The sequence below is a fragment of the Carassius gibelio genome, chromosome A24 (assembly GCF_023724105.1).
Source record: "Carassius gibelio isolate Cgi1373 ecotype wild population from Czech Republic chromosome A24, carGib1.2-hapl.c, whole genome shotgun sequence".
Taxonomy (NCBI): Eukaryota; Metazoa; Chordata; class Actinopteri; order Cypriniformes; family Cyprinidae; genus Carassius; species Carassius gibelio.
Window position 1 is genome coordinate 888,080 of NC_068394.1, and position 12,638 is coordinate 900,717.

At 41.1% G+C, this 12,638-nt stretch overlaps 1 protein-coding gene across 7 annotated transcripts in view; it reads left to right on the plus strand.

Moving 5' to 3' along the window:
• The window catches only part of LOC127946329 (tripartite motif-containing protein 16), a 37,301-nt gene that overhangs the window by 9,219 nt on the left and 15,444 nt on the right, over window positions 1-12,638 (plus strand). Inside the window, exons 1-3 of one of the 7 annotated variants that reach the window (XM_052542832.1) lie at window positions 6,606-7,748; window positions 8,613-8,708; window positions 8,788-9,021. The exons of 1 other annotated variant lie outside the window; for it this stretch is intronic. In XM_052542832.1, coding sequence (XP_052398792.1) covers window positions 7,176-7,748; window positions 8,613-8,708; window positions 8,788-9,021 — 903 coding nt within the window. In that variant the 5' untranslated portion in view covers window positions 6,606-7,175. Of the gene's footprint in view, window positions 1-6,605; window positions 7,749-8,612; window positions 8,709-8,787; window positions 9,022-12,638 lie in introns of those variants that run through there. 5 more of the 7 variants (XM_052542835.1, XM_052542833.1, XM_052542836.1 and 2 more) reach the window with 5 other exon arrangements.

Here is a 12,638-nt window from a genome sequence, read left to right on the forward strand (position 1 = left end):
CAGAGGGCCTCTCCTCTTTAGGGATGCATGAAAAGTGAGCATAAGGAAAAGACTGACTATTTGGAAACGCCCTGTATAGAGTATATAATGAGATGCTACATAGCATTCGGGAGATCTCCTTGCAAGGAACTCTCACACTGTAAAAAATTTCTTGTTGTTTTTACAAAAACTTTTTGGCAGCTGTGGTTGCCAGAATAATTTTGTAAAAATACAGAAAACTGTAAACACATTTACGTCAAAAACTGTTAATTTTACAATATAAAGCTGTAATTTACAAACAAGAAAATGTGAATATAAACCAGTAAATTCAACAACACACAAAATTAAATCTGTTTTGTACCTTGAAAATACTGACAACCACCATAATAATAAAGATGGTACTGTATAAGAGAAAGCCACATGAAGTATCAAAGCTCATCACAAGTAGCTTCACCACAAGCAGTAGAGTTGTGACGTTCGCGAACGAACCGATTCTTTTGAACGGCTCATAAACATGAACGATGGGAGCCGAGTTGCGACTGGAGAGGAGCCGTTCTTTCTATCGTTCTTTTTTCCTATGCGTGTTCATACAAATGAGCTCCGCCAGGAGACAGAACAGTTATAGGGGGAGGGGCGCACCCAGCGCAGGCCAACCCTTTATAGCGTGATGATATTAGTTATTAGTTGTGCATGCATTTACATTGCATTTTGTGTTCATTTAAAACTTATTTTAAAATCATTAAAAATGTTCTTTTGTGATACTGTACTTGTATAGAAATGTTTCACTAAAAGCTGTTTTCCACAGACATTCATTGCAGCCCACTTTGTTATTGTTCATTGACTTGAAGGGGCTGATGTCCTATTTGCAAAGTTTACAGTAGTAATAGTATGTAGTATGTAGACATTTCCATTTTATTTATTATAATTTTATCTACTTAAAAAAAAAATTAGTTTTCTATCAAAATGTTCTTGTGTGATAACAATGTTCTTGTGTGGAAGTGTTTGTAGTAAAAGCTGTTTTGCACAGAAATTCATTGCAGCCGGCTTTGTTTTTTATGTTTATTTGTGAGTAGGTATTGTATGAATAACATAAGTCAACGTAGTTTTACACACACACACACACACACACACACACTTTGTACTAAAGGTAAATCAAAATAATGATGTCACTGTCTAAGCAGAGGGATTTGTGCAACCCTATGGAATATAGTCGACACATGAGAAATGAGGTAATAATCAATATTTCAGAATAATTCAAACTCAGATATTGGTGTGTGATATCTGAGCTTTAATTATTTGACTACAAATCTCACCTCATAATACCTCCCAGTGATTATTTCCAGGATAAACTGAGATGCTCCCAAGCTGGCTTCTTAAAACTGACTAAATATTTAAAAAGAGCCAAAAGAGCCATTCTTTTGAACGGCTCTTTGAAAGGAACGGATCGCGAAGATCCGGATCCCCTCAAAGAGCCATAAATCCCATCACTAACAAGCAGAAGTATATATTAACATATAGAAGGTGCACATTTATGGAAACACAAAACACCATCATGGTAACACATGTGATACTTAAATAATGCAAAAAACTTTCATTAAGCAACAGAAGATGTAACATAAAGCTCAAATGTACATAACTGATAACAAGAACTATTTAAAAACATGATTATTTAAACAAAATACTTTCAAACGTGGAGTGTCACGCAGGGAATTCTGGGAATATCAGTTTACAGTTTTAGACTGTAAATTATACATTGATTTGTTCTTTTTTTACTTCTAAAAGCTGTATAATTAACAGAATTTTACTGTAAATTTACATTAAATGCTTTGTTAGATCTTTTACAGTTTTTCCCTGTATATAGTACGGGAACTTACTGTTAACCTATTATCAGTTTTTTTCCGTAGCGTTTTTACAAAATTTTACAGTTAAAATTACACTTATTTTTTACAGTGCAGCTTTGTTTTGCTTAAAATAAAGTCTTTTCTTCTGAGAGAAAAATCCCTGACTGAGTTTGATTCTTTGGAGAACCGGCAAAATACACCACAATCGATCTATTGAGGACTATGTTCAACAGTTCTGTGAATGCCCAGCACCACAGCACAAGATGGCCGCCAGCCCAGCGCCACCGCACAAGATGGCCACCAGCTTAGAGCCACAGCACAAGATGACCGCCAGCCCAGCGCCACAGCACAAGATGGCCGACTCAACGCCTGAGCCTCCAGACAAGGTGCCACCGACTCGCCACCATAGGGGGCAGAGGAGGAGGAGACGGACGTCTACCGTTCCTCAAAGCCCGGAGATCGTTACTGAGGCGGTGCCCGAGGCTGTTCTAGAGGCAGTGCCCGAGGCGTCTCACGTCTCTACAGGCTGTCCAAAGTCGAGTCAGGTTCCACTGGACCCTCCAGGGTCGAGTCAGGTTCCAGTGGACCCTCCAGGGACGAGTCAGGTTCCAGTGGACCCTCCAGGGTCGAGTCAGGTTCCAGTGGACCCTCCAGGGTCGAGTCAGGTTCCAGTGGACCCTCCAGGGTCGAGTCAGGTTACAGTGGGCCCTCCAGGGTCAAGTCAGGTTCCAGTTGACCCTCCAGAGTCGAGTCAAGTTCCAGTGAACTCTCCAGAGTCGAGTCAGGTTCCAGTTGACCCTTCAGAGTCAAGGCAGGTGCCTGTGGACTTTCCAGAGTCGAGTCAGGTGTTCGTGGACGCTTCAGAGCCAGGGCTAGTCACCGATTACCCTCCAGAGCCAGGGCTAGTCACCGATGACCCTCCAGAGCCAGGGCTATTCACCGATGACCCTCCAGAGCCAGGGCTAGTCACCGTCGACTTTCCAGAGTCAAGTCAGGTCACCGTTGATCAGGTCCCCGTTAATTTCCCAGAACCTAGCCAGGTCACCGTTGATCAGGTCCCCGTTGATTTCACAGAACCTAGCCAGGTCACCGTTGACCATCCAGAGATGGGTCAAGTCACAAATGATCTTCATGATCAAAGTCAAGTCACCAATGATCTTCATGAGCAATGTCAGGTCACCAATGATCTTCATGAGCAAAGTCAAGTCACCAATGATCTTCATGAGCAAAGTCAAGTCACCATTAACCTCCATGAACTAAGTCAAGTCACAGTTGATCCTCAGGAACCAAGTCAAGTCACCAACGATTTTCATGAGCAAAGTCAAGTCACCAATGATCTTCATGAGCAAAGTCAAGTCACCATTAACCTCCGTGAACTAAGTCAAGTCACAGTTGATCTTCATGAGCACAGTCAAGTCACCATTAACCTCCGTGAAATAAGTCAAGTCACAGTTGATCTTCATGAGCATAGTCAAGTCGCAGTTGATATTCATGAACTAAGTCAAGTCACAGTTGATCTTCATGAACCCAGTCAAATCACCACAGATCTACCAGAGCCTCGTCACATCTCAGCCGAACTCCCAGAGCCTCGTCACATCTCAGAGCTCTCATCCTATCCTGTCACAGCCAGGGAGGCCGTCAATGAGCTGTCATTCATTCCGGTCAGGGCTACGGAGACCATACACCATCTCATCACAGCCACGGAGGCCGCTATTAACCTGTTAATGTTCTCTGTTTCAGTCCCACCTGAGCAGACTTACTCTCCTGTGTCATCGACTCCACTGTGGTGGTCCTCTGCTCTGCCCTGGTGGGCTTCTGTCCCGTCTGCTCGGCTGTGGTGGTCCCCTGCACCGCCCTGGTGGGCTTCTGTCCCGTCTTCTCAGCTGTGGTGGTCCTCTTCTCCTCCCTGGTGGGCTCCAGCTCCACCTGCTCCACTCTGGTGGGTTCCCACGCCACCTGCTCTGCCTTGGTGGACCCTTGTTCCCGAGTTAGGACCATGGCGGGCTCCTGTTCCCAAGTTAGGCCCACGGCGGGCCCCTGTTCCCGAGTTAAGCCCTGTTCCCGAGTTAAACCCACAGTGGGCCCCTGTTTCCTATGTCAGGCCCAGGAGGGGCTCCTGTTTTCCTGAGTTAGGCCCAAGAAGGGCTCCAGTTCCGCCTGCTCTGCCCCGGTCCCCGACCACTGCACTTCCTCATGGACCTGGCCCTCCATCCCCTCCCCCTGTTCCGCCTCCGCTCCACCGCCCTCTCAGATTGTTTTGAGCGTCTGGAAGCCGCTCCTTTGGGGGGGGGGGGGGCTGGCTATGTTACGATCATTAGATGGAGTGCCCATGAGCTTTAGTAGAGGGCACTCCACTCAGGACCATTCCACCCATCAACCACCAGATCTCACTTGGACACTAGCACCTCTCATACTGTTGCACCACACCCAAACTACATTACCCATAAGTCTCTGCATCACAATCACCCTGCCACACCTGCACCTCATTCATCAGCCAATTTCCTTGCCACACCTGCACCTCATTTACACACACACACATATAAGAAGCACTCTCACTCACTGCGAAGTCTTGTTTAGCCAGTCTGACATTTCCGAGCGTTTTCCTTGTGTTTACCTTCTGTACCTGACCCTTGGATTGTTTATACCGACTCTGATTCTCTGCTGCCTGCCCCCGACATCTGCTTGTTTCTGGTTTCGACTCTGATTATCCCTACATACCTGATGCCGTTACTGATCATTGCCTGTCTGACCATTCTCATCATTAAAGTTCTGCACATGGATCCGAACGTCTCTGTCTCATCATTATACATAGACTGCCAGGTAAACAACAGTGTCAAGGTCCACAAGGATGTGCTGTTTTCTTTCAAATCAAAGTGAAATACATGTAGAAACAGCACATCCTTGTTGGGCAGATGATACAGAAGAGCATATGCAGCATACAGTAACATGGAGAGACATAGAGGAGACTGTTGACAAAGGAATTGTTGAAGAAAGTTTTTATTTTTATTTTCTTAGCTTACAAAAAGTATTCCCGTTGCTTCATATACCAGATTTCACGTCTGATGGCAGATGGAGTATTCTGACGATGACTTTCATACCTTTTATGGACCTTGACACTGTTAGTTACTTGGCAGTCTATGGGACAGTCACATTTCATCCAAAATATCTTAAATTGTGTTCCAAAGATGAACAAAGCTTTTACGGGTTTGGAACGACATGGGGGGGGGGGGGGGGGGGGGGCGTGATTAATGACAACATTTTCATTTTGGTGTGGAGTATCTCTTTAATGGCAGCCATTTTTAAAGAGCAAGGAGAGGGAGTGCTAATAGTGAAACTTCCAAACATTTTAAATCTCTTAAAAGCCTTGAATGTGCTCTATACAGGACATCCAGATTTACAACTGTGACATGCAAGTTCTCTGAGTAACTCATCAAAATATATAATATCCACTAAAGAGGACAACAGTCTATTCCTGGGTCCCTGGAGGTTAAGATATGGGTATGTACATCAAATGTTATCTGCAATGTTTAATGGTCTTTTCGGGCAGGATATGTATCAATATCTTGAAATCGTTTCGGTGAGTGTGTCTGCTACACACTGATGATACAGGAAACTTATCCAACACAATATATATATTTTTATGTATGTAATTATGCAGGAAATATTAAACATGATCACATGTCAGTTATTAGTATCTGAAACTGATTTAAATATACAATGAATAATACAATGCAAGCTTCTTTTACTATATTGCTCTGTAATGATATGCATCATCTTGGAAATAATTCTTCATGTCTTTAAGTCTGTACCGTATATAGTCAATGTTATTTCTCTGAACAAGTTATGATGTATATTTTTTATGTGGTAAGTACTTGTAATTAGTGTATTATACATTGTAAAATGCTCATACTCAGATTATAGTTACCTTTTTATGTATTACATGATTACATTTTATTCACACAATGGCAGTAAATTATTCATAATTTATTGATTCTTCCTAATGACTTGTTTTATTACTTGTTTTTTTTATGATACAGAGTGTCATAACATTTAGCTTGGAATATATTCACAAATGTCATGTAAATAAATTTGCAAATGGTGCAAGTTACTAAACACTAGTGATTTGTAGATGTGGAAAACTGTGTCTTCATCATATCTTGTGACCTTCAATAAGTGATGTTTTATTAACAAGGTTCAGGAGGAGCACGTTCAGATAATCAATCAATTCAACACAGGTGGAGTTCGTCTAGATAATCAACTTAACTAGCACAATATTTAGGCTATATATACAGCCAACTCACCTCTGTTCCACAACAGTTTTCCGGCATCCTTCCTCCACCCTATCTCATCACTCTTAACTATTCTCATCCCAAACAATAGGGATTTGGGGGGTCACGCAAATATGATTACTATTTTCTCAATTCAAATATATGTAATTGCAAACTCGTGAACTTTTTATTCTAGAAGTCTGGACAAAAAATGTTGTCAAACTAATATTAGTTTGGAAATAAATATCTATTTTATTCTATTATTGAATATTTTATTTTTCATTTTTATGCTTTAATTAATTATTAGCTTTTTATCAACTCACAAACCTGCTTCAGTTCTTATATTAAGCCCAGTTTGGAAAACCCTACAGGTGTAATGTTTAATGCATTTTATAATGCTGGTATATATATATATATATATATATATATATATATATATATATATATATATATATATATATATATATATAAGGAGAATGTTTTCTTTCTCTTTGCTTTTTTATATCATTACTGTATCTTTAATGGTAAGTATAAAACAGGTTGTATTATAAGTAATCTAAAAAGCAGTGAGAATACATTATCTAAAATTGGTAACCTAGAATACATTACTAACTACAGTTTTCATCATGTAATCTGTAATCATGTAATCAGGTTTTATTTACATTCTACCTAGCACTGTATATCAGTGGATGATGGCAGGTCACATGACTCATCAGTAGCCACTCCCATCAGTCAGCTGAACACTGAACCCATATTCCTTTTAGAAAAGAGATCCATTTGTGAGAAAATGAAGGAACGCTTAATCTCGACAAAGTTTTCAGTTCTGCATTAAGTATAGTAATCAGGATGCAGTATTTCTGCAGTTTTAAAAGCTCTTGTGCTGCTTCTCTGTAACTTGTGTTCATTGAGAGTTTGTCTGAGACTGACATCTAGTAGCCATTTCATGCTTTACAGACTCACAGACACACCTGTTATACACACGTGACTCAAACAGAACCAGGAAACAGGAGTCACATGAGTTCAGGGAAAGAGAAACTAAAGTGTAGTTGAGCTGTTGTGTGTTGTGTCTCTGTATTTAAGCAGTAAAATGGCAGAAGCCAGAATTTCTCAGGATGAGTTCATGTGTCCAGTGTGTCTGGATCTCCTGAAGGATCCAGTGACCATCCAGTGTGGACACAGTTACTGTGAGATCTGTATTGAAGGTTGCTGGGATCAGGAGGATCAGAAGGAAGTCTACAGCTGTCCTCAGTGCAGAGAGACCTTCAGTCCAAGACCTGCTTTTCGGAAAAACACCATTCTGGCTGAACTGGTGGAGAAACTGAAGAAGACCAGACTCTCTGCTGACTGTGATGCTGGAGCTGGAGATGTGCAGTGTGACGTCTGTACTGGAAGAAAATACAAAGCTGTCAAGTCCTGTCTGGTGTGTCTGAACTCTTACTGTCAGAATCACCTTGAACAACATGAGAGTTGGTTTAAAGGAAAGAGACACAATTTGACCGAAGCCACTGGACGACTGCAGGAGATGATCTGCCAGAAACATGAGAAGCTTCTTGAGGTTTTCTGTCGCACAGATCAGAAATGTATATGTATGCCATGTATGATTGATGAACATAAAAACCACAACACTGTATCAGCTGCAGCAGAGAGGACAGAGAAACAGGTATTTAAAACTTGATCCTGATTAAATATTGCTAACTATTTTCATATGTGCCCATTTCATATGTGCTTTTATTCAGCGCTGGGGGTAACACATTACAAGTTATGTGAACTATGTATTCAGATTACTTTTCTCAAGTAACTAGTAATGGAACACATTACTTTTAAAATATACGACAAAATGTCAAATTACTCTTTCAAATAAGTGACACAAATGTCACGATCTGTGTTGGGAAAAGTGCGCAACGAGGAGACGGGGAGTAAATAAACAGTCTTTAATCCTTGGAATGATGGGAATTTCACTATACCTGTGTCGGCCACTGGCTGGGAACGGGTCTGCCTGTTCCCTGATCCATAAAAAGTAACAAATGCAATTAGTTACTTTATAAGGAGTAATGGAATATTGTAACTTTTAAAAGTAACGTTCCCTATAATTGTTTATATTGGTGCTCATATTAACAGGTTGTAGCATTCAGCATAAATGAACAGCAGCTATTAGAAGAGTATCAATGTTTGGTGACAATGCCCCGTAAACTGTTATCAACACAATCTTTAATAAAATAGGATTTGATTAAGCAAAATAAAATAATGGAGGGAACTATTAAACAGTTATTTATGCAGTTTTAATTACGCAGCAGAAACACTGTCAGTGTGAAGCTCTATGTCTCTGTCAGTTTCATTTTTATAATACTTACACTTGTAGGGTGAAACAGGCTTAAACTTCATGTGAATTCACATACTCCTGTCATGATTTCTGGAGTTTCAATCTACAGCCATCAGTTTCACTTTTCCTGGATTCATCTGTCCATGTGTTGATTTAGAGCCAATAGTTTTCTGTGAGATTCTCTATCATCTGTTTGTCCTGCAGAAGCAGCTGAAGAAGACGCAGAAGACGCTCCAGCAGAGAATCCAGCAGAGAGAGAAAGATCTCCAGCAGCTGAGAGACACTGTGGAGTCTCATAAGGTGAGTCTGGAGAAGAAGAGAAGTTTGTCTCCGTCTCAGTTCAGACTCACTGAAGCTGAATCACTGTGTGTCCTAACAGCGCTCTGCACAGACAGCAGTGGAGGACAGTGAGAGGATCTTTACTGAGCTCATCCGCTCCATTGAGAGCAGCCGCTCTGAGCTGATACGACTGATCAGAGATCAGGAAAAGACTGCAGTGAGTCGAGCTGAAGAACGACTGGAGCGACTGGAGCAGGAGATCAATGATCTGAGGAGGAGAGACGCTGAGCTGGAGCAGCTTTCACACACACAGGATCACATCCAGTTCCTGCAGGTAACACACATCTAAGCCCCTTTCACACTGCCATTCCGGCAAATACAGGGGTAAAGTGTTCCTGTAATTGTTCCCTGGTCGCTAGATTTGGCACTTTCACACTGCCAGTGATGACCCGGTATATGTGCGTGCTTTCACACACAACCCTTGAAGATCCCGTAACGACACGTGACATCAGTGCGTGACGTGTAATGTACGAGTCGACAACGCTTGGCACGTTATACTTTAACTGAAGGAAGCAAACGATCTCGGCGTCAGCGTGGAAGGGGGGAACCAACTGATCTCTGCTTCATTACAGTTTGCACATGTGTTTTCGTCGCGAATGTTGATCTTCCTTCAAAACAGCCGGTAAAAGAGTCGCGCGATAACGCGCGTCATCACTTCGATACGGAATTAGATCTGGCTTTTGTTCACACAGCGCTCGTTCCGGATCGATTACCGCAATGTTACTAGGTCCCCGACCCGGGTTCGATTCGGTAATCAATTCCGGGACGTGGTTGCTTTCACACAGAAGGCGACCAGGCAATGTTACGGGAATATTGCGGGTCCGATGTGCAGTGTGAAAGGGGCTCTAGAAGAACAGGATCATAGTGGACTTGAGCAGATCCTGCTGTGACAGAGACTCACAGAGAAACATTTCAGAAGTGCAGGGGCGGATCTATCGGGGTGGCAAATGCCACCCTAAAAGAAAGCCTTGCCACCCCTGCTGCCACCCCAGTTGGCAGCAACAAATTAAAAGTTATGGCCAGAGAGAGGGAACAAGATGGCGGGCTAAGCACATGTACATTTCTCCGCTCTCCAGCACTTTTTGAGATTTACGTTAACATTCAACTTTAAAACATCCTAATTTTTGCGTATTAGCGAGTACTGGACTATGTCAGCAAAAAAAGCTTCCAATCACCCCAAAATAGTCATCCCTGGACAAAAAGGGATGACTGTAAAAACTTCTGCTCTCGCCGAGCACGAATACGTCATGGAAGTTGACCACGTCGAAAGCAATGAGAAACGCAAAGAATCTTCCTCCTTGCAGAACACTCCGACCAAAGCCCCGGCTAAGAAACAGAAGGGAGACGAAACCCCTGAGATTTCCAACGTCGCTCTCCTGGAAACCTTAGTTGCCAGATTCGATCTACAAGACGGAAAGCTGAGCAGCATTGAGCATAAGATTACTGAGAACAGTCTAATGATCGTCAACCTGACAAAAGCTGTGGAATTCAACGCGGCGGAAATAAAGGACTGTAAAACTAAAATAAACTTGTTCGAAAAACAACTCGCCTCTGTTGTCACTTCGCACGCAGATTTGGTAAGCCGCACGTCGGAGCTCGAACGCTACAAAAGACGATGGAATCTTCGAGTAATCGGAATGAAAGAAATTGCAGGCGAAGATATCCGAAGAGAAGTCGTCTCACTGTTAGCTGAAATTGCTCCTCACCTGCAGCACAAACTTGAAGACATCGTGGATTCAGTTCACCGCATTGGCTCCAAAACGAAGGATAAATCCAGGCAGGTGATCATTCAGTTCAGCATGCGGAAACACAGAGACGAGTTCTGGCGATCCACCAAAGTTTCGGATGTCTGCAAACTAAGGGGAATAAAGTTCACCGAAGATTTGTCAAAGGAAGACCGAGAAGCCCGCGCTGCACTCTGGCCGAGGATCAGTGAGGCTAGAGCTGCAGGGAAGAAAGCCTACTACCGAGGTCCTTATGGCTACATAGAGGGCACCCGGATTGTCTAGGACGGTTGATTTCAACTACCTCGTCCACATTTGTTTACCTTAAGTGTTGGCATGAGGTGTAAGTGGGATGTTTTATGTCCTTGCTGTTGAGCGAGATTTTGTTACAGTGCTCTGTTTGAGAGATATCTTGTTTTGTGTTCATTAGAGCACGGTTACATATTTTTCATTTGATTGTTTATCCTATTTTACGTATTTTATTTTTTTATTTGTTTCCTGTTAGTTAAATGTTCTCAGTGAAATCAGCTTTTTCCTGTATTTCTTTAAATGCAAGGGGTCTTCGTAACTCTATTAAAAGAAAAGCTTTATTTCTTTTTTGCAAAAGCAAAAACTCACACTGTGTATTTTTGCAAGAAACACATTCCAACCTTGATGACGTGAAGTTCTGGACGAGTCAGTGGGGGGACAAAATCATCTTCAGCCATGCTTCTACACATTCTGCAGGAGTGGCAATACTGTTCAACAACCTGCCAGGCAAAATTATAAAGGTAGAGACCGATTCAAATGGCCATTGGGCTTCAGTTGTTATAAATATTAATGACGTTTTGTTTATTTTATTCAATGTGTATGGGTACAATAGTGCTCCCCTAAATAACAAACTACTTGCTGAAATTTCTGATTCTCTATTCGAGTTGAAACTTGTGTACCCAACTGATAATATTATTATAGGAGGAGATTTCAACATGGTTATGGATGAAGCGTTAGATCGTTTTCCGCCCAAATTTAATACCTCTCGTCCTAATGTTACCCTTTTTAATTTTTGTTTGAATAATAATGTAGTGGATGCTTGGAGAGCTGTGAATCCAAATCTTAAACAATTTTCCTGGTTCAGAGATAATGGGACTTCCAAATCGAGAATTGATTATTGGTTAACCTCAAATAACCTAACCGACTTCATCAAAGATATTTCAATATCTGCTGCTCCTCTAACTGATCACTGTTGTATCTCTATATCATTCAACTCGGGCAAAAGAGAAACACATAATAAGGGTTATTGGAAATTCAATGCTGATTTATTAAAACACCAAAACTTTTGCTCACAAATTAAATCCATAATTAATGATATAGCATTGCATAAGGACCTAATTACATTCATAAGTAAATGGGAATATTTAAAACACAAGATTCGGGAATTTTCTATACAATTTAGTAAAAATTTAAGTAAGGCCAGAGCACAAATGGAGTTAGAATTAACAAGAGAATTAAACAATTTATGTAATAAAAGTGAAATGGACAATGAAGCTAAATTACAAATTTTATCCTTGCAATCCAAAATTGATGATTTATATACTCAAAAAGCTAAAGGAGCATATGTAAGATCTAGGGCAAGATGGATAGAGAAAGGGGAAAAAAGTAATAATTATTTTTGCAGACTTGAAAAAAGGCGTCAGGAAAAAAATGCCATAAATTCTCTTTATGTGAACGGTGTTGTAAGTACCTGCCCTAAAATGATTTCCTCAGAGATTTTTCAATTCTATAGTTCTTTATATAGCTCATTCTTTTCTGTATCAGACTGTAATATTCTCTTTGATAATATACACTCTAGCATACCGCAGTTAGACCAGGAATTTAAAGACTTGTGTGAGGCTGACATCAAGATAGAGGAATTAGATAAAGCAATAAATAAATTATCTTCAGGAAAATCTCCAGGTCCTGATGGCCTTACTTCCGAATTTTATAAATTTTTTAGGGAAGATTTGAGGGAACTATTATTTCAAGCCTTTCTCGAATGTATCCAAAATAATTCACTATCTTCAACCATGAAACAAGGTCTAATTACTCTTATCCCCAAACCGGGTAAAGATGCACGACATATAGATAATCTTCGCCCCATCACTTTACTCAACTGTGATTATAAAATTCTAGCGCATATATTTTCCAGTAG